The sequence below is a fragment of the Falco peregrinus genome, chromosome 6 (assembly GCF_023634155.1).
Source record: "Falco peregrinus isolate bFalPer1 chromosome 6, bFalPer1.pri, whole genome shotgun sequence".
Lineage (NCBI taxonomy): Eukaryota > Metazoa > Chordata > Aves > Falconiformes > Falconidae > Falco > Falco peregrinus.
In genome coordinates, this window is record NC_073726.1 from 1,991,590 (window position 1) to 2,017,718 (window position 26,129).

The following is a 26,129-nucleotide window of genomic DNA, read 5'->3' on the forward strand; positions in this document are numbered from 1 at the left end:
AAATTCTTGTCCAGCTTCTCCTTTAAGAAAGAAAATAATGGGAAAACTCCCTCCCCCAGACTTACAGAAAATCTAAGTGTTAAAACTGCATCCTTAGGGTGAAACTCGCCTGTCAAGAGAGGCCCAGCAGGCACGTAGGCCCTGCTGGCACAGCTCTCTTGGAAGCCATATGAAGATCTTGGTGATTAGCTACACCATGCTGGGGAGGGGGGGTGGGGGGTGGGGATGCGAGCCTGCAGGAAACTAAGCCAACAGCTGCACATAAATGTGTTTGTGCTAACAGTATACTCAGTCTTGTGCAAACAGGGAAGGAATGGGTTTGCCGTGCTGCCGCTTGCTAGTGAACTAGGCCCTCGTTTAACCTGTGCCTGCTTTCTTACTAAGAGATAAACCCACTTTCTGACTTTCCTCCACTTTCACAGTACTTTGTCTTTCCAGCCAGAATTTACGAACATGCTTGGCAACTACAGCAGTACAACAGCCTCAGCCGAAATGAACACAAGAACATGGCACAGTTTGCTCTCACTTTCCTATTGTCTTCATTTTCTCTTGTTTCCAGATTTCATCATACGCACCAAGTCTGGCTGAAAAGGGCAGGGGGGATGGACAACACAGCTATTGCATTTACCCTTTAGACGATGATTCAGAGATACAGATAGTTTTTCACAAACCCAGAGTTAAAATATTTAAATATAAGGTTTTTACGCATTAGGAAGTCTCTAATCTGTTTAATAAGATTTCTCAGATCTTCGTTGCTTCTGTCCACTTGTTCTTTTGTAGCATTGGTTTTGAGCAAAACTGCTTGTGCATTGTGTTTTGCTTCATCAGCTCTCTGTTTCGCCTCAGAAACCTAAAGAGAGGAAAATGGAGGGCTTGACTGCATATTCGCCTATGCTTCAAGGCCTGTTTTAAAAAAAAAAAAATCGGTGGGAGTCAGAATGGTAATGAGAAATGCTTTTCCTCGTAAAACTCACAGAACACTTCTAAAAGCTGGCTGTGATCCACACCACCAATGCTAGTTCAAACAATTCGGGTTAATGTTTAGTTATCCATGAAGGTTCACTTTATCAAGCTCCCTTTCTGAGGATCTTTACGAGCATGATGAAGTTACGCAATTGAAAAGAAGTATTTTGAAGTAAGCCAGGCACATACTTTGTCAATTAGCGTCTAAACTTGTGTTACAACTCAAAGATTTTTTCAGTATCTAGCAATTGATTTGGCATATTACCATTCTGGAGAGCTGCTCAACTTCTGCTAAGGCGCTGAGGATCTCTCTGTCAAAATCCATGGCTTTCTGCCAGGCATTGTGAGCTACGGTCACCAGCCCATCGCAGCCAGGTCCTCCACACTTCTTCTTCCCTTCGTCTGTTCGACAGTTCAAACCACCACACTCTGACTCGGCACAAGAGGCTCCCGTGGGAGTGCCACATGTCTGCAGAGACATCAGACAAAGGAAACGGTCACAGCTTTATTTCCATTGCTGAGCTGCGAGGGGGGGGGAGTAGGACGCTGCTCGACCACAACAGAAACGCGATGTTTCTGCCCCTCGCAGTAGCATCCCAAGTACCCCAAGGGAAGGAAGCTGAAGTAGAGCTGCAAGCCGGAGGTGGGTTCTGCAGCAGGTCTGTACCAGCATGACTTCAGTCTTTCTTCTCTGTCCCCTGCACCTTCCTGTGTTTAACTTGGTTACAAATAGGCAGCTCCCTGCTGCTGAAGGAGCTAGAAGTCGAGGGAAGCCTTGCTGTGCCTTCATCGACTTTCTTCTTTCACTGGGAACTGCCTTTAAGCTTTAGTTTCAAGCTGGAAGCTGCTACCGTCTGTATGCCTTTTGTTTGCAGTCAGTCTTCTCTACTGTTGGAGACAAAACTGGCCATCCCTAGAAGCTATTTTATAAAGAAGAAAGTGTTTGGTGCAGAGTAGTGTCTTTTCCTTTACTCTAATGCCCTGGAAATGAAATAGAAGCTGAAATGCTCCAAGTTGAACAGGAAATTTTTTTTTATCTCCTTTAAAAAGCTGTCCCGTTCCCTTCCACCAAATGTTTGCTCTGATTCCATCTTTTCAGAACACTTTCCAGTTTTTGAATTGTTATCAAGGATGTGTTCCATAGAAAACACATGTGGGAACACATATGTGTTTCCACAGAAACAACCCTGAACTTGTTTCAAGGTTGACATTTTTGGAAGAAAAAAAAAAAAAGCAAAACTATTGCAATCAGCAACATTGTGTTGAGAATTGTCCACTACTTGGGCAACTGTTTGGCAATGAAACCACACAGTTGTTTTAGCCAGAAGGAAAACTGGGAAATTCCCCATTCTTGTGAGATTCTTTTCCCTTCCTCCCCCTACCCTTTTGCCAAATGATAGTCACTCACTGACATACTTTGCAGCCGGGAAAACCTAGGGGCTGTGCCAAGTTAGCTGCAGCTGCCTCCTGTGAAGTGTAAATGAGTCCCTCTTACCTGTTTGGCATGCAACCCAGCAGCAGCTGGAAAGCAGAAACATTGGGTTGGTGGTTGTTTTTTTTTTGGTGTCCCATGATTCCACCTCCAAGCAACTGGGTGTTTATGGCCTTGATAAACATCTAGCCAAGATTTTCAGTCCTCAAGAACAGTTAGGCAGGAATGTTGGGGAAGGGAAGCTAAACAAAAAGATGTCTCTCTCTTCCCTCCAGAGAAAAAAGGAGGGCTGGGGGAGTAGGGAGGGATGACAGTCAGTTGTAAAGGACAGGGGACAATCCTCTGACACAGGCCTGGCCTGCCCAGGAGAGTTAATGAGCAGTCCCCTGCAGCAGCCTTCATGCTGCCTTCATGTGGCCTTGTTCTGAATGCAGCTGGCCGACTTCAAAGTGAAACTAAGGGAACACCCAGCCTCTCCCAAGAAAAAGCCACCCTTGATCATATTTACAGATGAACAGGCAGCTTCAACAGAGAAAATGCCCTTTTGACTCCAGCTCCATGTAAGTTCGGCTTTGTCTCAAGCACGAGGACAGCAGCGTGATGCCAAGGAGGGCGGCCCGCTGGTGCGGGCAGAAGCGCTGCCTGGCTGGGCGCTGCCCAGGCGTAGCGTGTGCCCTACAGAGCTGCAAAAAGGAAGAGAGGCACCTGGACAGAGCAAGCACGTGAACTGAGGACAGCCTTAACAGGATGGCGCTCCGTCCAGCAGACTCGCTACACTTCCCTGCATGTGGGAGCTCTGCCCACAGCAAAGGGTGTTGTGTTAGAGCAGGGGCCGTTTAAAAATGAGTGCTCTGTTGGGGCTGGGAGGGGTAGGAGGGAGACCAACATGCAGGGCTGGTGCTTGAAAGCCAACAGGTCTCGGAGCTCACTGATGAATACCCCCTGTCATCCAAGAAACATGGATTTTTCACGAACAAACTGCATATCTCCTCACACTGTTGAGCCCTCAACAGTTCCTCCCCACCCAGTGCTTTGTCACAAACCCAACTTCATTTTTGCTACAGGTTTTATACCACCAGCGATTCTCAGCCGCGTACCTTCTCAGCTGCTTCGGAGAGATCCAGGCTCTGCAGCTTGCCTGCAAGTTCATCCAGGAGGCGTGACTGCTCCTCCTGCTTAGCCTTGAACTGGGCCTCCTTCTCATTGATTAAGTCTTCCACTTCCCGCCGGGTCCGTGCCGACAGCTCCACGGCGCTATCAGGGTGAACAGTGGAGGCATTGACCCTCTCCTCTGCCTCCAAGGACATCTGGAAATACTTAGTGATACTGTCCAAGGCTCCTGCAGAAATCAGATGGAGCTGCTCAAAAATCTATTGAGTAACCCAAAGTTATTTATGTTACGGAGGTTGGCAGATGACACATCGAGGTTAGTGATACGAGTATCAAGTTAAATGAAACGCTAGCCTTTGCAGCTGTATTCAGCACCATTGCAAGGATGACAGAATTTGCCCTGTTGGGGGGGGGGGGGGGGTTGGGGAAGTTGGGTTGGTGGTTTTTTTTTTTGCATGGTTGACAGTGGGTCAAGTTTGCTGAATTTTGAATTTAAGCCTTTCTCTGACCCTAACGACTGAATTCCGCTTGCCCCGAGGACAAAAGGAGATCTGGCCTTTTAGGTTTACAGGGCAACAGTCCATTATCTAAGGATTCACTTATCCCATTAGTTCTTAGGGTTTGCCCTGGGATGTCTGGCTTATGGAGTCACTGCTTGGAAACTGGTCAGAGCTTTCCCAAGAAACAACTGCTTGATGAGAAATGCTGATTTACGGAACTGTTAGTTTGGGACATCTCCTGGAGAGGCCTTGAGTGGGTGTGAGGGACCCCACGGGGGTGGCCACACTCCACCTCAGGGCAGATCTCTGCAGAATGCCACCAGTTGGGGACTCCTCTGTTCTACATCCTACGTGCCTTGCTCTGTGAAATCACACTTTTACTGGAAACTCAGGCTTTAAACTTCTCAGGAAATGTAAAATAAAATAAAATCTTTTGTCTCAAGCTGGAATGAAGTCAGTTGTCAAAATTTCTCAAGAATTCTGTGACATTCCTGTTTCTCCAGAAAATTTTGTTTCTTGGCACATTTCAGTGTGCCAAGGGGCATGCAAAGCTTGGGTAGCTCAGAAGAACTGGGCCCTTATGGTGTCCTCTTAGTCACAAAGACCCAGGTAGTTTTTTCAACCAGAAACAACAGTTTAACAGACTGGGGAGAGCAAAGGAGATCTCCAGGTGTATCTTGGAATCTGCTGCACTTTCTGCTGTTGTGTCTCATCTAAACAAGAGACTTTAAGACAACTCTGTGCCCCAAGAACTTGACCTGGCTTTGCAATGCGCAGAGGGAGGGAAAGTGAGGGGGCAAAGCAACATTCCTGCTGCCTCAGCAGTTCTGTTAATGCACAGAAAGAAGGCGCCCTCCTAGGAACTGTGTTTTATTACAAGTTAGAAGAGTAATCTGCCATTTAAAACCATGCACTAATTAAATCTTTGGCCACCCCACTGCTTTCTCCCCCTCCCTGTGACACTTACCCCGAACATCGGAGATCTTGATGAACTCTAGCTGTTCTGCAAGTTCTTTCACGACATGGTCTAGGCTTTTGGCATCCGTCTCCAGTGCGTTCAGGTCAGTGTCTGTGCTATTGCTCTTCACTGCTAAGGCTGACAGGTTTTCTTCTATGTCAGCTATCTTAACTGTAACGTCTGCTGTCAGCTTTCTGTAAAACAGAGGCATGGGACTCAACAGCGGGAGGAGGAAGGGTTGTAAGCCTCGGTGCTTCACTTCACTGAAGAGTGGTGGTTAGAGCCATGCCGAGCTTCTCCCACGGCACGACCTGTCCTCCCTCTGTGGAGCTGCGAGTGATTTGTAACAACATGCCTACCTAGAATACTGTTTTGTTTCCTTTATCACACAAAACTACTTTTTAATCTACAGCACGTTTATAAACTCAAAGCACCAAATTGCTCAGAAAACAGCTGCTTTGTGTAAGATTAACTGGAGGCAGATTCCAGAGGACTGGTGTAATGCTTTTGTATCACGGCAACTGCATAGGTCAGAGTTGACTACTATGATCCATACATAATTTGCTTCCCATCCCACACAGTTACAAATGCAGTTTTGATTACTACGAGCTCATGGGACAGATCTGAACTTCAGGAAGCAGGGCGGGGGGGAGCCTTAGTTTTAACACAATGGATTCTTTTAACTTGTCTGTAAAGATCCCTCCTCACCAGCCGTTTCTCTAGGGCTATGATGGAAAACCTCCTGCCCTCAGCATGCAGCATAGCCTCAGCGAGCCACAGAGCAGGCTTTAGCTAATGGGATAACCCTAAAAGGAAAAGCAAGCGTATGATGTTACACGTCAATGCTGATGTGGAACTAGGCATAGGAAGCTATTCCCATCCATGGCGATTCCACCAAACCCAGTGTTTCCTCATTCTGAAAGAATCAGGCAGTATTTAAACTCCATGATCAATTTACAGCGCTCTCAATAGCCCAGCAGCCTGCTGTTTTCCAGGAGTCCTCCAAAGCCCATTACTTCTATGCAGCCAGAGTAAAGCAAGAACAGATACGTATATACACATACCTTAGAGCAGCTGAGGAGCTGCTTTTTCCCTGTCTGACACGCTCAGTACACACAGAGCTCAAATGCAGCAGCAGCCCCCAGCTCTCCAGCTGGAGGGAGGGAGCTGCAGGGCACAAGCACATCCCTAATTGGGACATTTGTGCTTTAATCCTCGCCCCTCTGCTTTGTGCAGTCTCCTTTACAATGCACAAGCAAGTGCGAGCAGTTGCACACAGGGCTAGAAAGCATCTGTAATCCTACTTGATGTTAAACTGCCCCATCTCCAAAAGCACAAACTACTACCTTTTGTATGCTTAGCCCTAAAAGAAAATACAAGGCTCACACCCTGAGAAAAATGGAAGCAATCCTTGTTATAAAGCTGACGCTTCCCCCCACACGTTCGGAGTGCAGAAAGGAGCCCAAGTTTCCAACTCATCAGCTACACAGGGAAATCCAGGAATTTAATCTCTCCCCTCTTCATTCTCTCACATAATAGCAGTGTTTGTCCTTTGCCCCAGGGGAGCGCAAGGCAAGCATGAGTGGCTCTGCGGTAATTAGCTGCCTGGTGCCAGTGGGAGCGGGACAACCCCTGCCCAGAGCGTGGCAGCTGCACTGCTCCCACCTTCCCCAGCCTGGTTTCTGCTCACAGGATGGATGCCCACTGCTGGTGCTGAGCATGGCAAGGTGCTCCGCCAGCCCCAGGAGCTGCAGCATACCTTGCCCAGCTGGACGAATGGAGCTGGGGTGTCAGCCCAGCGTGGGGACAGCAGTCACTCAAGTAAATCCCAGCTCACTGGCACTCCCACTCCCTCCCACACTAGACTTACCCACATAACTGCGACTGTACTCACTCTGCTTCCTCGAAGAGATTCCCAATGTTGTTCAGGGGCTCAGCAGCTGGATTTTGAGTGATGATGGTTTTAATTTCACTGAGCTTCTCCTCCAGGGTGTTGAGTGTCTGCTGGTATGGGCCAGTGACTCCTGTGATTTTGAGGGCGTTAGCCCTATCCAGGAACTGCTGGGTTCTATTAGACAGCTCGCTGATGATCACATCCCAGAGGGCGAAGCACTGGTGGCATGGCAGGCAGCTGGGGAAGAAGCCCGAGTAGCCCCGGGAGCACTTGTCGCAGCGTGGCCCTTCCACCCCTTCGTTGCAGATGCACTGCCCGGTGGCACGGTCACACTGCGGGGTCTGGATGCCATGAGGGTTGCAGTCACACGCTGGAAGGAGAAAAAGACACGAGTGAAGGCTATGGGGAGGGAAATTACAGTGATTGGCAGGGAGAAAAAGAATCGGTTACAATGAAGTGGTGAAATGAGTATAGCCGCGGTCTGTGTCTGCATTATAAAAAGCTAATTATGGGTAAGTCTGCTTGGGTACAGGGGAAGCGGGGCTGAGTATGGAAGGGGAGTAAGAGGCAGGGAAATAACTCTAGGGGAGACCAGGATTTGCTTATCTCAGAAACAGGCACAATAACAGAGTAAGGACGGATGCTTCTTGCGGTGTTTGGATGTCAGTTGGATACCAGCTGAAGACAAAGATCCCAGTTTCACTCCTACAATGAAAAGTAAGTAGAGCAAGGCTTTCCAGACAGGAAAAGAAACAACAGGCAGGCACATAACAGAGAGTTTAAGAGCAAAACATGACTGAAATGGGAAAAGCAAACAGGAACAACCATTTGCTGTCTCCTCCCGCACAGCAGTAGAGGTCAACCGAGGAATCCAGCAGATCAAAACCCAACGACCTTCCCCTGCACCTCCCACAGCCAGCCAGCACAATAAAAGGAGATAGCTGATTACACAGCATTAAGTGGTGGAGCTCCCTACCACAAGACACTGTGGGGACTAAAAGTTCAGGTGGCTTCAAAGAAGAACATGACAAATTTATGGAGGAACAGCCCTCGAGCTTTTCTGTGCAGAGGTACAGGACCTGGCTCAGGACATGCTCCAGCCACAGATGGTGGGAAAACATTCACAACGTGCATCAAGGAGCCTGGCACTGAGCTGCCATTCTGGGTATACAGAAAATGGGACAAAAAAATCAGGCAGTGAAAAGTGGAACAGAACAAAGAATGTGGTCATGGGCAGCCCTGTCTAAGAGACAAAAGAGAAATCTCTGACACGGGTGCTATTGACCAAGAGCCTAACCACTGTCACTATCAAGTGGGAATAAGGACGAATAATAAACATATATTTTGTTTTAATTAATTCACGCTTTGAGCACCAAATCAGGAGTTAGTATTCACACCTTCCTCGAACTGAATTTCATTCTTATTTTATTTCTGTAACCATGATCACCTACCTACCTTTATATGCCAGTCAGGTAAGACCCAGGAGCTCCAGGTGGCTGCCAAATTGGAGCGATAAGGTTTGGGCAACACCCCTTTTTAACAAGCTTTTAGAATAAAGCTGCTCTTCTTTGGTACTAACCCACCATGAAGAGAAGTTACTCAATTAACTTACTGATGCACGGTCATTTCTAAAAGCAGACACACTTTGTACACAGTAACGCTAGCTAGAGAAGCATTTCCATGCAGTGGGGCTGCCACTGGACCTCCTCTCCTCCTCAATCATGCAGGCAACAGCAGCAAAGGAAATTACCAACCTGCAAAGCTTTTCATAAAGGGATGGCATCAAAGAAAAAAAGAGAGGGCTTGAGAGTATGCAGGTCATCTACCTATCGTAGTGGCAGAGTACACCTGAAGCAGGACAAGCACATGTTCCTTGAACAGGAAAAGGACTGCAATACCTGATAAAAGCCTTTGCTCACACATCCATTTACCAGGCATCCTTGAAGGAAGTTAATGGCTCAAAAAGGTCCATAAATCAATTCACAAACCCCAAGCACATGCCCCCTTGAAAAAAAAAAAGGGCAAAACACAAAGCCGTTTCAAGAGCGTACATTGTTTGCTTCAATGCCAAAACACAGTGGTGGTCTTGGGTTCAAAAATTACACAAAGAGCCTCGGCAGAACAAATCGCTCCTCAACAAAACGACTTTCTTGTACAATGTGAATATGATAGGCAAGAGACAAAAATAACTTCTGCTGCCTGCACAATTGAGCAAAATGGTCCTTTGTTCTTGGAATCATACCCTGACACAAGAGATTGTTTTTACTTTACATCGCAAGTGCTTAAGTAGTCGACTAGCCATGGAATATGTTCCCTGCAGGCAAACTGTTGAGTTCCTGTTTGAAGGTCAGTTAACCCTTCTGTCAGCTAATAAGGCCCTCAGTATAATGATGAATTGTCCAAATTCCTCTGCATAGAAAGAGGCTAAATGGCCTGTGGTTTTTCTCAAAGATCCTGAGATCTGATCAAGTTACATGAATACTTGCTGCTGGCAAATCAGATCACTATATTTACTTGCGGATTTAAAAAGCTTAAAGTGAAAAAAAAAAAACCCATGTTGGTAATTCTACTCCTGAATACCTGCATGTTCAGGAAAGGCAGATGACATGACTTTAGTAGCATTTACATGGTAATGTGGATTCCAAAATCTCTGGAGGCAGAAAACGCTGGGAAAGGGAAGAGGACAATTTAAGTACTAACTCATTTGCAAAGTGAAAACCCAAACTCCACAGCTGCCTTTGGGAGATGACAAAGAACAAAGTAGTAATTTATTCTAAATGCAGCACAACATTTGGAAGAATCATCACATTTCTAGAATTCTACAAAACTTCCAAGCTGAGCTTTGTGGGACTCATGAGAAAATCGTCCAAGGCAGCTAGAAACATTACTGTGGGTTATTTCTCCATTTTAGAGTTCTCTACCAAGACCAGAAGCAGGCGACACTGGCTCTGCATTACCTCAGTAGTGAGAATCCAACGCATATAAACTGGCTTGCAAAAGTGCTGGTTTCACACTTGCTTTTTCTTTTCTTCATTATCTTCCCAAGTCATTAGCTGTGTGCAGGACCACACCAGCTTTCAAGCCAAAAGGTAAAACAGAAGATAACTTTATCTCTACTTTTAAGTAAACCCACATAGTTTAAAGGAAAAAAAGAAAAAGCCTCCCTCAGTACTGGAATAAGACTCTAGTCAATTTTAGTTTCTTTCCAGTTTGAAAATTTCAGAGGCACTTCTACATGTTGGTGGTATGGTCTCTCTAGCTACAGCCCTTGGACAATTCCTGGCTATGGCACTAACTGAACCATTTGTTAAATTCTCACAAAAGCATCGCTGCTCCTCTTACAGCTCACACCCTGCAAGCAAACCTTTCATCTCACAAATGACACACGCATGTCAGTGATCTTCTTTTTTAAAGTCCAGATGACCTCAGCCAAGCACTTTGACGACATGATTGAAACCACCTCTGTTCCTCGCTACAGTCAGTCTCTGAGTACTTTTATCAGAAGCTGGGGCCCAATTTCTGAACACCGCGTTAATAATTACATTAAGCTAGCCAAAACCCCACAGACACTGCCTTCCAAAGTCATGTGGAACAGGACCTCCACCATCTCCAACACCTCTAGCGGATGAGTCCTGCACCCTGTTTTACACCCCAGCTATTTTACACCCCAGCATGGAGCACATCCAAGGCCATTGCAGAGAACATCTTCCCTTTACAGCACGGTGGGGATCAAACCCTCCACTGACTTCAGCTGTGGCCAGTCCTCGGGAGGAGAAAAGCAAGCCCGGGCCAAGACCACACAAAGCCTTCTAGGTAGCAGGGAATGGCTGGAACACCGTGGGCCACCAGCCAAATAGCTCAGTGCACAGGTTTCAGCTCTTTGCCTCATGCGACGCCTGCCTATCAAGCACCCACTGGCTTCAGTCTCCGTGAGATTTCAGGGCACGACTTCATCCTAAAAGCGGCAAACAAGCAACTTTATTCTAAAGGGACAAAAGCACAGTGGCAATGGCAGGATCCACGTGAAAGGAAAGGAGGACCTCCTAGCTGGCACAAACCGGAAAAGTCTAGCACAGGATTGGCAAATAGCTCATGGAAGAATAACCGAGTTACACATCCATCATTCATGATGGTGGGCGCACACCCAACAAAAGGATTTACACGATGTTTGATTATCACCGCCAACAAATTGGGATGTGAAAACAGGAGACGCCTCGATTCCTATCACTCGCTAGAAACAGAGTGAACACCGTGCTCTGCGGAATGTTCCAGCACATCATACCCAACATCATCTTTGTGAAGACTATGCCAGCATCACTTCTAGCCACAGTAACACTTCCTTCATTAACGTCCAACTCTTCCACGGCCACCACGAGTCAACTCCCATGCAGTCCAGTGCTAATGATGCTCTCTGTTATGGCAGTTTTGCTTCTGATATACTCAAACAACCTAACTGAAACACAGTCTATAAAGTATTGCTCAGCTCTGGAGGTTTCGGCTCTAACCAGCACACTCACAAGTCTGATATAACACCCAAGTAGCTATACCACATCTGATTTTAGCATGTCTGGTTAATCCAACTCTGTTTTTCCAAGAAGAACAAGAAACACACAGGCACATCTAGAGATGCAGACATGTTTCAGATATTACGCAGAGGCTAGCGATGGCTTTATACTCCACTTAAAGTGTACGTGGAACTGGGAAAGACGCAATGTCCTGTAAGCTCCTTTTAAATGCTTTGCCTATGCTTACATGACTAGGAATTGGGAATACACAGATGTTGAGTTTACCGTGAGATATTTAGATGCCTTAACAGGTTTGAGTTGGAAATGGCCTTCAGGACCAATGGTTGGTAACTCTCCCTTCATGCAGAGGGGGGATGGACCAAGGCTGAGGTAAAGGGTTGCAAGTTAATATAGACAAGGCTGCTTGCTGTGAAGATCAGTGTTGGACAGGGCTCAAATCTGTCCCCAGGTAAGAAGAGCAGGACATTGCAGTACCTCTCATAGAAAATATAGCAGAGGAAAAGTCTTTTGTAATGAATGGCCAAAGATCTGAGGGTTTTCAAAGGAGCATTTACCAAATTAAACAATAGGGTTCTGTTTTGAAATGTCATTTTGGAACTGGGTATATTGTTTTCTTTAATTGTTTAACTCAATCAGACGTTCTTCTGTGGCATACTCCGACTGAAATGAAATCACATTTTTGACAGGAACATTTTCTAGCCAAATTCTTCAGTCAGGATCTGCTAATTATCAGCTTACGAGTATAAAAGATTGTAGCCACATCTGTTCACAAATGCCCATGCACATATGTACATGCACACACAGACTACCCATGGGTAATTTTATGCCACCTTGATCAATGCATTTCTCTTTCTGTATTTTTTTCCTGATCTTAAAGATAAAAGTAACACTCGTAAATATTTATTGAATGTAATCTTGTGGAAACCTAAGGGGAGAAATCCCATAGAAGTAAATGACTAGCTCGAGTCGTTTGCTTTATGCTTACAAGGATCTATGAACCGCTTCATCTTTCACTTACTCTGACAGCTCTGCTACCTTTCCCTCTGGTTCTGAATATTTAGAACTCACTTCCATTTAAACGACTGTAAATTTAGTATGTGGCATATTTGCATATCACTTAATTTTAGCTAAGGCGTGTCACAGCAGTTGATAGTACAGCCGAGATGATATAATGGGTACTAAAAGGGCTGTATGAAGATCGGCCTCAGTGTTTAATGCCTTATTGCAGGATGCTAGGAACGAGCAAGTGCCATACATCATCCTACACAGAACACAGATCATTTTTGCAGAAATACTTTCTTTCCTGCTTGAGATCAGGGATGGAGAGCATCAAATGTTTAACTCCTCCGCAGCAAAAAAACAAAGGGTTTGTTCAAACATGATTTCCTGGCATCATTTCCCAGTGGTAGTGAGGCACTATGATGAGGAAACCATTCACAAGGTTGAAAGTTTTGCAGAGCTAGCAAATTTCTTCTGAATAATCAGCTATTGATTCAAATTACCCTGTAAGCATGTTGCTAACTCCTCAGTGTTACAACTGTCAGTACACCAGGTAAGGTAAGATCCCAGCCTAGAATTACTAGAGCTGTGCTGCATTTTAACATGCTAGCAGACCTTGCCAAAAGGGCAATTTTCTGGAAACAATCAATGTACGTTACAATATTTTAAAACCACAGGTCAACTGAAATTATGAAATTCATGGCGAAAATTCTGTTTTCTTTAGTGTAGAATTAGTCTGGCTTCCTTTAGACACTTGGCAGAGAAGGAAAAGAAGTATCTGCTAATCTTACCCTCTGCAACATAAATACCTCCTACAAAATCAGCCTACGTGACAGACCCAGGTGTTACATTAAGACCATGAAGCCTATTCTTAAATGGCAATGGGGTAATTTTCAGTGAACAGATGTTTTGGCATCAGGTACAAAACAAAGTCTAAAAACTGAAAAAAACAACTTCCTGCCAATGTCTGAAATGAGTATTTGATAAAAACCATCATTTCACCCCCACCCCCGTTTCATTTCAATTAAATTCTGATTTTTACAATAGGGCTTGATACTCAAGTCAGACACAAAAATATTGACACAGGTATGCTTCTTGTAAAGGGGATATAGCAATACAACTTAACCTTCAATCTCATACAGTACCTTTTACTAACTTGCACTCTGTTTGTTCAATTAACTAAAAACTGTATTAAAAATGGTGATTACTAATGATAGTAAAATTGTTGTCTCCTTTATATTACATGAAACACAAACTTCAAGTATCTGCTGTGCAAGGGCATTGTTGGAGCTGCCATCTGCAGCCACACGGTACCTCAGCCTTCCCTGGAGCCTCCTGCCAGCAATGTGCTTTGCAGGCTGAAGCCAGCACAGAGCTCAGCATGCCGAGTCCTGCACTTTGGTTGCCAGGCTTTGGAAAAGGTCCAGCAGACGCCTGGGAGACTCAAGTTTGATGAAATTTGTAATCCTATTATTTACTACCCTAGCAAGGATTTTTATGCACACGCACATGTTCACGTGCAGGCTCGCGCAGAGCTGCATAGCTCTGAAGCAATGCCCGGAGAAGACCTGCAAAGGGGCTGCCACTGTCCCCCCGTCCCCCCGCCCAGGCAGATGACACTCACAGCACAGCTCCTGCTCACTAATTCTCGTAGGAACCTGCACGAGTCTGAGACTGTGTCCCTGTCCTCTACACCCGTCCTGTGCTTGTTTCATGCATTATGTTAAATTAAATGAGTAACTGCTGTGCTTTCGCAAAGCATGGGGGAAGCAGTCTCCAAAGTCCCAGTCCTATAGTCTCTGCAGTGTGTAATCCCCAATGGACATCTGTGGGTGGCAGGAGGTACCGAGGGGTCAAGACGCTGCCCAAACGTAGGCACCCACCTTAGCTTGTCCCAGCGGTTTGGTCCACGTGTGATCTTCTTCATGCATGCAGAGAGGACGCGCAGAGAGGAAACATCAGGTGATGCTTTCTCTCCCCTCCAGGGAGCACAGACTGCAAATCAAAGCACCCAAACCAGGTGCAAAACCTGCCTCCCCCAGCTTTTGCTTCACCATCTCTGATCTTACGAAGATCACAGAAACAAGTCACAGGCAGCAGCCAGCAATGGTCACTACCATTGATGGGGAAGGCAGCAGCGTTCCCTGGATTCTGGTTTGCAGCAGAGTGTGCTGGGACCCCGGGGCCACATCCACAGCTTGGTGCTGCTGTGAGTGCCTGGGAACATGCTGGGGGCTGCAGCCCCCAGCCTGTCCTAGATGGGCTATTTTGTACATCTCCACACAGCTGTGTCTACAGGTTATTTGCAGGCACTTGTGTTCACATGACCTCACTTCTTTTTTTTTAGTAATTAAAAAATTTGTAAAGCGTGTGAAATCAATTCAGGCAGCACAGCCCCCATTTCTCAGCAGGAACTCATGTCTTTTGGTGCCAGCAGCCTGAAGACCTCTTGTAAAGAGATCACATATCACTGTCACTTGAGCGATTCACCCTGTGATTACCAACCCTGAGCAGAAGACACTTGCCCCAGCCAGTGAAGGATCCCACCCTGGAGTGGTCAGGATTGACATCCACACCTCCACATCAGCTCGGCGCCCACAGCAAAAACACCGTCCATACTCACGCGGTTCAGAGCTCTTGCCATTCCCCATCCAGACTGGTTCGTAGTTCCTTCCCCAACGCAACACAAATGTGGCCATATTGGCTGCCTGGGCCAGCACGAGCACGCCGCCAAGGGCAGGTGGCAACCACCATGGCCAGGAGCCCAGGTGTCCCCCTACAGCTGGAGCAGACATATTTGTGATGAATCCCCATCTCAGTTCCAGCTTCACCTTGGCTGCAGGCCACAGTTCAGCGATTTTCCAGGGGCACTGCTCTGCAACTCCTTAAACGGCACAGCTTTCCAGTGTGCCTGCAAACTGCCCACCACTAAGAGCTGTCACCTGCCCACACGGCGGCTGCACATCTGCCAGCCTTAGCATCACCCCTCTGCTCGCCAGGACTAAATGTGGGCTGAGAAATCGCTTTTCTCCCTGAGAGGAAGGATGGGAGACGGGGCAGGAGACACTGACCCCACCATGCCAAGGAGACTCGGCAGTGCTGTGGGGCTGGATGTGCTCCATGAGCGAGTGCATGCCTGAAGCCCGTCTGGAGCATCACACCACAGGCTGCCATAGCTCAGCTCTGGGCACCAGCTCTCCCCACCTGCCACAGAGACTTCATGTTGGATGCAATCCTGAAGAAAAATCTGCATTTCTACTCCTGTGAGTCTCCAGTGTCACTTGGGGGCAGTAAGTGCAACGAGCTAGAAGGAGAGCATAGAGCTTACATGGTAAAACCAGGCCCTGAATAATATCCTCTCCTTACTTCAGAAAGATTAAAGAGCAGGTTTTCACATGCTCAAAAGGCAGCAGAAACTCCATGACACAAGAAGTGCTGGTACGCTGCAAAATCCTGCTGATAAGGTATGCAGATGGACTCCATCAATAAACCCTGATGGCGACAGCTGATACCAAGACACAATCCTTGCCCTGGAGCCAGCAGGGTCAGTGCCCTCCACCACACCAGAATACACACAGCCTCCTCAAAAGGCTGCCTCTCCCCCGAGAAACCCAGTATGTACTCAGGAGCTGGGACAATCCCCCAGTCCTTTCATCTGCTGCATTAACCAAGTAGCTGTGACCTGCCTATCTCGTTAGATAATGGGCTTTAAGGTATCTCTATTGTAAGGGATTTATTAAAGACCACAGCAAGCACATTCCTCCCCGCAGGAAAAAAATACCTTAATCTACTGCAAACCCTCCTGGCAAAGGCTCCTATTTGAACAGATCAGAGATACAAGTTTGTTCTGGTCTGGACAGTGTTTGAAGTTTCTTTTCCAGCTAACGAACAGACTTGTTTATAACAAAAGGACAGAGAGCATCCAGTTTTCTAAACAAGCGACTTCATGGTGCTCAGTTTTGTGGCATGTAGCTATGGCTAACGCACTGCATGGTCTCTGCTTGCTCCTTTATTTTAGTCTGAGATATAAGGACAGTCTCCCTACTAAATCAAAAACCTTATTTCTTCAGGCTCAGTCTCCCTATCAAGAGGCAAAAGAGCAGTCACCTTCCACTACGTACAATCCAAAGGCAAAGGAAACTGGTTTCCAGACCAATTCTCGAACCCAAACACTTTCAGCATGTTTTCTTACCACACCAGCTTACCTTACGGCACTGCAACCTCATGGTTAAAGAAGAGCTATTTTCTAAACAGAGAAGTTTTGTTTCTAAATAAGGGTCCTACAAGAAATAAACCACAAGCGCCAGGCCAGGCTCCTGACGTGACTCCCGTCCCCGGAGGCAGCACAACCCCGGGGACAGGGCCCCCCCCCACCTTCCTCCCTCATTTCCAAGGCTCGTACGGGCATGGGCAGGGGTCACCGGGGGGGCTGCTCCTGGCACCGGGGTGTCCCGGCGCACCAGGGGGTGATGGCACACCCAACCACCCGGTCCTTTCAGAAGGAGCAGGAGAAGCAGGCACTGGGGACTCACCTCGGCACTCCACACCTGGGTCACCCCAGAAGAGCTCCTGGCACTCCCGGCAGGTCCGGCCTCCAAAGCCCGGCATACACTGGCACTGCCCCGTGAACTGCCAAAAGGAACCCCAACAGGAGACGTGAGCAGCCCGGCCGCCCGGAGCACGGGCCAAGCTGGCGGAGCGTGCCCCCCGCTCCCCTCACCTCGTTGCAGGCGGGTCCGAGGGAGCGCGCGGGGTCGCAGCCGCAGGGCTCGCAGCCGGCGCCGCTGGCCAGCCTCCACGTGTGCGGGGCACAGCGGTCGCAGGTCTGCCCCACCACGTTGGGGAGGCACCGGCACTGCCCCGTGGCCGCCTCGCACCGGCAGCTCTCCGAGCCCTCGCAGTCCTCCCGGATGGTGCCCAGGTAGTTGCAGACGCACTCTGTGAGGGAAAGAGCACGGCGCCTCGCTGTCAGCCTGCCCCCCGTCACCAGGCTGCCCGGAGCCCACATTCAGTTCATTCTCCCGAGTCCCCAGAGGTGTGGGCAGATGCTGGCACATCCCAATGCCTGTGGCCAGGCCGGGCCAGCCCGTGGCTGACCCAACTCCCAGGACCATACAAGAGCTCTTCTCCCATCCCAGGCTGGCCACCCCTGCAGCTTCTGCCCCAGCACACAGCAGGTGCCAGGAGCCCCTCGTCCAAGCAGCCCAGCCTTCCCTCTGCTCTCCTCTCCCCGCTCTGTATGCGACAAAGTCCACGCCTGCCAGCTCCGGTCGGCTGGCTACAGCAGCAGACCTGCGCGGGGTGGCCGATGGCGTGCCAAGCAGAGCCGGGCTCCGCTCTCCCCCCAGCAGCCCGTCTCCCTGCCGGGCTGTGCCTGGTGCCACAGGAGGTGGCTCTGCCTCCCCACCGCCTGGCTCGGCTCCTCACCTCGGCCCTTGCTCCCCCTGCCCAGCCACATCTGCAGGGACGCGGGTGCATGCAAAAGCCAAACCCTCACCCCGCCACCCTCACCTCTGGGGAAAGGGATACACAAAGACTGCTAACAAGAGGGCAAGAAACCCCCCTCCCACATAAGCCTCATCCTTTCAGCACATGTAAATGTTGTCCCTGCTCTCCCTGTCAAATGTAAAGGACTCCCCGCCTGGCCAGGCACCAGCTCCAGCTGCAGGTAATGAGGTTTCCCCTCCGCCCCAAACACTCCCAGGTGAGACAACGCAGGCAGCTGCTGCCCCACCACACAGCTGGCGGGGGCTGCGGCCGCGCCTCCCCACTCACTTCTGCAGTCCTGCTGCAGGGCGCTCCCGTAATAGCCCTGTTTGCAGAGGTGGCAGTTTTCACCCTCCGTGTGATACAGGCACTTCACGCACGTTCCCGTCCTCTTGTCGCAAGACTCCGGGTCTGTGGCGTCGATGTTGTTGTTGCACTGGCATGGCTGGCAGGAGCCGCCAACCTCGTCGGGACTCCCAAAGAAGCCAGACGCACATTCATCACATCGACTGCCTGTTTGAACAAACAGGCACGGTGGGAATTGCCATCATGGCTCGCTAGTGCGCGGCCCCACAGACGGCAAGACTGAGGCAAGACAAAAAAGGCCGTTAAGGGGTGGGGAGTGTTAATCAGATCATGCTCGAAGCAACAGAGGCAGCGCTCCGTGAGACTGCGGTAGCTTGGCGCAGCATGGATGGTACCGCCTAGGGCACCGAGGTACAGTGCTGCAGCCCAGCTGCCAGCACACTTGTCCCCTCAGTTCCATTGCTGTCCTTCCCATCCATCTCTGCTGACCACCGGTCACCCCTTGCCACGCTGGCGGAGATGAGGTTCACGGCCGGCATCACCTGCACAAGCTGCCCAGCCCTGGTACCTTCCAACTGCTGCCAACCTCCAGCAGCAACACACCGACACTGGCACTGTGGTCGCAACCAACAATCCATACGAACACAGCCCTTCTCACCAGGAGGTTCAACCCACCCAGCCCCCCTCCACACACCCACCAAGTACCTATGTATCCCACACTGCAGACGCACACGACTTGCAGCGTGACTGGATCCTGGTAGCAGCCGCTGGCAAACTGGCGTCCGCTCTCGGGGCCGTCAGGGCACGGGCAGGGGCGGCAGTGGTCACCTGAGCCCAGGATGGGGTCTCCATAGTAGCCAGCCTGGCACCTATGCGGTGGGGTACATGGCATGCAGGGGACCACAGGCAAACAGACCGCAGCCTTGACGTAGCTATACTCTGGGTTTCAACCATTGTGAAGAACCAAAGGGTGAAAAAATATCCTTATGGCTCTCTCACGCCGCTCACACTCCAAGCAGCTGTGCCCATAGAAGCAAATTTGTCTGGTTTATGCCAGTGTAAGAGCAGGAGACCCAAGGCAGATGCCTCTCAGGAGGCTGCAATGGAGAAAGCCTTTCTGAAGCCCTGGGATCCTGCAACGTGCTCCCGGCCGCCTGGGCAGGCGCTGCTGGGAAGTGCAAGCTGGTGGGCAGGGAAGAGGGGGTTCCCCGCTTGCATCCTCCTTTAGGACCACCAGCACTGCTCTGGCTCCAGGGGTCCAGGGACTTTCCATGGCTTCACACCCGCCTGAGCACCAGTACCAGAGGGAAGCAGCTGCTGTGCCCATCCTCTGCAGGGAAGGAGAGGGGCCAGGGAGGGGGCATGCACGCCGTACCTCTCGCAGTTGTGCCCTGCCGTGTGGTCCCGGCAGCTCAGGCACTCTCCGGTGTAGGGGCTGCAGTCGTCAGCGTGACCATTGCAGTTGCAGGGCTGGCAGTTGGGGAAGCCCCAGAAGCCAGGCAGGCAGCGGTCACACTGCCGCCCGTACACCCCGGGGAAGCAGTGGCACTGGCCCGTCTCTGCATCACAGAAGGCGTTGTAAGAACCTCGGACCTGGCACTCACACGCTGCAAGGAGAGGGGGAGAGGGGTTGCGTTTCCACAGCAAGTCCTAAACACGGGGCCGCGGCCGCAGCACAGCCCGGAGCCAAGGGTTTAACGTACATCGGCATCCACTTGGCCCGAACCCAAAGGTGCCAGGGGCGCATCTGTTGCACTGTCTTCCAACAACATTGGGACGACACTGGCACTGTCCTCCGCTGGGATCGCACACCGAACTCAGGGAGCCCTGGGGGTCACACTGGCATGCTGAGCAGAGAAAAGCATCGGGAGGAGTGAGTACCGTGGCGCAGGACACGAACCAACTGCCCCATCTCACGCAAACCACTCTGCCTGCACGCGCTGCCCAGCTTCCAGGTGCAGGGTGCCCTACAAGTAGACAGTTACATACATAATGCGGTCTCGTGTAATAGCGCAGAAATGCTGAATATGATGTTCTTGCAGACATCAGTCATGGGAGTTTTCACAACACTCCTGCTGTTTTCCAGACACCGGTATCTTTGGAAAGTTTCCCAAGCGCTGTTCGTGACCACATCTTCACCTGAGCCTCCCACTGTGAATATGTCCAGTGATTTGCAGTATGGCATGAGAACAAGCTACAAAACAATTTTACAGTGACAGTGTCACTATTTATAAATAGTCTCTGCCAAAATTATGAAAATTCAGTATTATCCCATTTCCTATCATCCTTCATTGGCCAAAAAGCAAACAGCCAGACAGAATGTGGAAGGTAAATGACGGTATTTCTCTAGTTTTTTGTGGAATAGTTCTGGTATCTACCAAATTCTTACCAAATCTACCAAATTCTATCCATTCAAAAGAAAAAGGTTGATGCTGACATTCATGACATACATGGCACACATTATCCTCCCCGAAGAAACTACAGGCCATTGGAACTAGCTGCAGTTCTGTAAAATACAGCAAAAGCCTCTTAGCAAAAAAAAAACCCACATACTTTGAGACTGAAGAAACCTAAACTGTTTTATCTTGCTCAGTTAAAACCTGGCTTCAGCCATAAGCAACAACGTTGTAAAACATTACTTTAGATTTACACAGACTCATGCCAGAAGAGATGCAAACTTTCAGGCTTCTAAATACACTTGTACCCCAGAGCATCCCCAAAATAGTTTTTACTCACAGAGTCAATAAGCGTGTATGGGCTCTCCGTCTCTGTATCCACTGAGGAGTACTGGGGCAGCTCCAGGCGGATGGTGTAATTCAGCCCCTTCTCAAAGCAGACAGGCCGCGGGAAAATGACGTATCTAGATGAGGAACAGGAAACAATTCTTACTTCAAACATCCAGTGCCATAAAGCATTTCAGGTAGCCCTACAAAGCAACCAAGATAATGGAAAAGAGGCCAAGACTGGGCAGAACAAAAGTTTGATGTGAAAGAAACAGTTTGGAGGCTTGTGCAAGTCATAACTGGAAAAGTTAATCCACTAGATAAAGAGCCATACCGATGTTCACTCACAGGCTGTGCAAACATTTCCCTCCCCTCTTTACTCGGCGAACAAAACAAATCAGAAAACAAGAATAAACTTAGAAGCTTTGAGTCTACAGATACCATGCTAAATATGTTTTTGTAATTCACTGGAAACGAAATTTCATCCCTTTTCATAAAGGCCACGGCAAACTGGAAGCGTGATGTTACTCTGTCCTGATTGTTTTGTAGATGTTTTTTCTCCTTTTGTCCCATCCAGTTATACTGACCTGGAGCCAGGTGACAGCGAGACGACCTGATTATCATCATCAGGAACTGTATTGCCACACCGGCTACCCGTAGGAATCTTCCCTGGGCGTGAGACGCTGATCACAGCTTTTTCCCACTGATCTGGCAACTGGGGGGGAAAAAAGGCCGATCAGCATCAAGGAACGGCCATAAGCTCCCAGGAGCATCCAGAGCTCAGGCCAGCAGGAAATGCATGAGCACAGACAGGGTGGTCTCTGCGCTTCAGAGAGGAGGGGCTGCGGCCCCAGCATCAATGGGGCATCGACTGGCTGAAGGTTCGGGCTGAGACAAGACAAGGCAAGTGCCCCTGGGCATCCTCCAGCACAACAGCCTCCCTCCCTCCCAAAAAAACATGACTAGGTGTAGGTGGTCAGCAGCCCCATCTGTAGCACGGCATCAGCAGGGGGTTTGGCAGCCTCCTCTCCCCCCACCTCTTGGTACTGTACCCGAGTATTTCACTGCAGTCAACTGCTGCCAAGCTCTAGGTGAGGAGCTGTGGGGATTTTTTGCCTTTCCCTTCACCCTGCGAATTACCCACTGTCAAAACCAACTGCTTGCAAACTCTTGGCTGCTGGCATTCAACATCCAGGATGGGTGAGCTGTCTTCTAAGACCCGTAACAGCATTTCCACCCATGAGAAAGCCATCTGGTTGATACCAAATTTATATTCTAATCTGTCCTGACAGGACTTGTCACTTTTTAATTTGCTCATTAAACAAGTGCTGAAACAATGCAATAATGAAAGAAACTGTAAAGCAAATAATACTTGTAACAGTCAACATCTTTGTGATTTTGACACATCTCAAACATTCAGCTGAGTGTCCACTCTTGTCTTCCGAGTCCTGAAGATGCCTGGAAGCGCCGGGCTCCTGTCAGTCATGCGCCAGGACAGCCAGCGCCTGCCAGGAGGCAGCAATGCCCATAATCACAGACCTACCTGTGGCTCGTAGCGGACCACAATATCGTACTCCATGGAGTAGGGGATGTTGTCGATGTAAAATTCCAGGTATGCCCCTTCGGGGACCCTTACAAATCCTATGCCTGTCCACGATGGTGTGCGGTCTGGCGTGTACTGGCGCTCTATTACATTTACTCCCTACAAAAACAAGGAACGGAATTTTGAATACCAATACATTAAATTTGCGAGCCCCATGGGAGTGCATGAAGTGATGAGTTCTACTGATGGATCACTTCTGGATCGCAGCATCCATTGTTTGCATCCCAGACAACACAAACTCTCTTTTAAACCCATATGTGTGCACACTGTTACCCTTCCGCTTCACCATACAGAAAAAGCAAGGAAGATAAAATAAAACAACACTGCACAACTCTTCATCCATTACACTGTTATGGTGGAGAGTTAAATTAAAAAACTTGCTGTGAGTAACTAATCCACCATCTACAACATCTCGTCCACTGTAAAGACTTTCACATCACACTTGTAGTGGTAGGATTTACTGCAGTGGCACATAACTGCACTCAAGCTGAGTGCTAATTACTACCTGACTACACCGGGCGTCTCCAAACCAAAGCACAGCTCAGCATAACATTTGAAAAGTAGATCACTAAGTAACAGAGATCCTAACCATTGATAGATGTTTAATAGCCAGATCAATATATGGTCACTCCTTTCGGTCTGAGGTGCCAGATTTTTATCTGTTGCTCTTTGTATAAAGCAAAGAAGAGGAAAAAGGCAACAGAAAATGGAAACGTGTGGTGCTCGAACCTCCCATTTCAAATATATCTGCATCCACAAATAGTTCTCCATAGAACAACATCCTGAGCATTCCTAACGAAGCTGCTTCATTAGAAAGCGATAAAATGAAAGGAAACATCTATATATATGCGTATCAGTTCAGGATGTCCCCTCATGTATTCTCACACTCTGAAAAGAGCCTGGCTGTAAGTTATTACCCTTTGGCTTTGCACAAAGGGTCAGAGCTCCCCAGAGAGGATGCCAGGCAGGATGGAAGTGAGGGCACGCAGCTGTTGGGAGCACAGGGGCTTGGCACTGCCTGAAAGCCCCTGCGACTCGGTGTCACTTCATTTTGTCTTGTGCTGGTCCCCTGCCTGGGAATTCAGAGTTTTATTCCGCCACCAGATTTGTGAGAAAGGCTTTCGATGCTGGAGTTTTTTTAAATGGTTTGTTCTGAAGGTTTCAAAAGGCAAACCAGCAGCACATCCCCTCAATCTGCTTGGCAAGGTAGGTGGGTTTCCATGCCAGGCTCCTCCACCCTCGAGCCTTGGCGAGGCCTGGGGTACCCCCTCTCCAGCTGCGCAGACACAAGTGCACCAAAACCCCTGTGCGAGCTCACATGCCCTCTGCTGTGGTCCAGCTTCTGCTCTGCACTGTCTTCCCTCTCTGCGGTTATCTGAGAACAAAAACCCTCTGCCTTGGTTGAAACTGCCAAGTGCTGCATTTTGCCTGAAATAAAGAAATTAGGACCAAGTGCCCTAATTGCAGGCAGAAAAGGATCTGCTGCTTTAGAGAAACCATTATCTCCTCTCCCTGACTCCTTGCAGGAGGCAAAAAAATTAATGTAATCACCTAGCTGCTGTTAATGAATTAAAAGCCAGGCTATTTGTTCGATGGCAAACAGAAAGAGCCAGACGCTGATGTACCATGCCCAGCGGGCAAAACAAGTTACGAGGCTACCTCACTTACAAAAACAGGGGTTTTTGCACAATCATCTGTGGTTTTAGTCATTAATAAAAGAAGTATTACCGGCGTACAAAAACTCTAAAAGCCGTGGCAATGTGCTTAAATGCATACTTTGTTCCCTCCTGGTCTCAGCCGCACCAAAAAGAAGGCCAGTGTCATTGTCCCACTGCTCTTGAGATAAGAGGGGAAGGAGAAGCAGGTACGGTGGGTGCGAACACAGTGAAGTACAGAGAGGGATGCTGACAGGAAACTTGCTGTACATTCATGATCAAAGAAACAGATTTAAAAAGGAAAATGGCAGTTTCCCCCCCTAAACTGCTTCATTATTTATCGATACAAAGATTGAAGAACTACAGGTTGACAGTTTTCAGACTTAATTCAGTTTTGTGTTTTCCACATTTTAACTGCAAAACACTCAGGGTATAAAACAGATGCTTCCAACGCCCAAATGGTGAAACAACTTTCCCACACCTGACCAGACACACCAGCCCACTAAAACTGCTACTCACGGGACCCAAGCTGGCTTCCTCCGCCTCATAGATGTAATGATCGAGTGAAATGAAGTAATAGCCAGGCTCCACCTGGTTGCACTGACGTCCAAACATGTGGGGCCGGCATTCGCATTGGCCGGATTGACTCGAGCAGCTAAAACAGAAGAGCAATGAATTTACAGCTCATCTTGGCTATGCCGAGACAGTGCTGGAGCAATCTTCCACTCTGGTGTGACACAGGAGAAGGACTTCTGGACACAGCTGCATCTAAACATGAGATATTCTCGGGCTCTGCACAGCTGGACCATCTGTACTGCTAAAATGGCAGTCTTGGCTCAAGCCAACTATCACTCTCCCAAACAAATCCTAGGGAGCAAGCACGGGCCAGGGACCGTTTCCAGCAGGCAGTTTGCGTGTGGTTTCCTCTGTTTGGATGGCGAGAGGATTTCTGCTATGGATGCAGGCAGCTCCCCGGGGCCAGACAGCAGTCCTGGGAGAGCTTCACTTGCTACCACAGACATAGCCAAGGGGCATGTCTGTCCTGCAAGCCTTCGGCTGCAGGCTTGCAGGCCATGCAAGCAGCGTATCTGTTTGTATTGGCTTAGGCAAAGCAAGAACATGCATGACCCTGCATGCCCCCCCCCCCGACGTCAGGCTGCCTTCCTGTGCTGCAAAGCACATCCTGAGACATTGCCCACCAGCAGCTACGCACGGGGGCGGGGGGGGGGGGGGGAACCACACCTGGCTGCTTTAAAGCAGGACAGACACAGCCAAAGAAGTGGGGCAGACAAAGCCATCACTGGGGAATGCAGGAGGCCTGTCCAGGGTGGCACACAGCAGCTCCACTTCCTGCATAGAGAGCCATTTTATTTGCTCAAGACATCTCTAACCCCAAACTGCCTTTTGGCGGGTTTATTGTTCCCCCAGTCCACCCCGCATTATGAAGAACCCTTGGCCACGTTCTATTTTTGCATACACCTGGTCACACTTTTTCATAGCAGGGTTTTTTCAGTTCACCAAAACACACCCCTTTCTTGAAATCTGAGTGGAATTTAGAAACATTTCCAGAAGTCAAACCCCTCTGGTTTCCATGGAAGACCTCCAGGCTTCTCAGGCCCCCATTCTAAGAGTAATTTCTAATCGAAATCATGTTTTAAATTGCAGAGATTGACTTAATCATTCACTTTGAGATGCCAGAAGTCCCCTAGCTGCCCCAGAAGGGGAGCTGGGCAGTTTCCCCTCTGGGGATGGCGATGACTCCACCACCTGGGTTACAGCGGGGCAGGGGGGTGGGGGGGATAATGTCAGGCAAGGTGTGGCTGCCCCAGGTGCTGCATCCCACATCTTGAACAGGAGCCAGGAGGCAGCAATTCAGCAGCCGAGAAGAGCCCTGGGGAGGGGGAAGTTCCCCCTTCCCACTGAGGTTCGAGAGCAAAGCCAGGAGCCAGCACCAGGCTTCACAGCTCTCCTGT

At 48.9% G+C, this 26,129-nt stretch overlaps 1 protein-coding gene across 1 annotated transcript in view; it reads right to left on the bottom strand.

Moving 5' to 3' along the window:
• The window catches only part of LAMB1 (laminin subunit beta 1), a 44,234-nt gene that overhangs the window by 4,273 nt on the left and 13,832 nt on the right, over positions 1-26,129 (bottom strand). Inside the window, exons 13-28 of the mRNA XM_055807199.1 lie at positions 24,676-24,811; positions 22,442-22,600; positions 21,486-21,613; positions 20,912-21,035; positions 20,165-20,369; positions 19,879-20,022; positions 19,551-19,782; positions 18,881-19,044; positions 18,158-18,382; positions 17,103-17,320; positions 16,915-17,011; positions 6,858-7,227; positions 4,973-5,157; positions 3,493-3,734; positions 1,229-1,432; positions 706-850 (exon numbers count right to left, since the gene is read on the bottom strand). Coding sequence (XP_055663174.1) covers positions 706-850; positions 1,229-1,432; positions 3,493-3,734; positions 4,973-5,157; positions 6,858-7,227; positions 16,915-17,011; positions 17,103-17,320; positions 18,158-18,382; positions 18,881-19,044; positions 19,551-19,782; positions 19,879-20,022; positions 20,165-20,369; positions 20,912-21,035; positions 21,486-21,613; positions 22,442-22,600; positions 24,676-24,811 — 2,978 coding nt within the window. The remainder of the gene's footprint in view (positions 1-705; positions 851-1,228; positions 1,433-3,492; positions 3,735-4,972; positions 5,158-6,857; positions 7,228-16,914; positions 17,012-17,102; positions 17,321-18,157; positions 18,383-18,880; positions 19,045-19,550; positions 19,783-19,878; positions 20,023-20,164; positions 20,370-20,911; positions 21,036-21,485; positions 21,614-22,441; positions 22,601-24,675; positions 24,812-26,129) is intronic.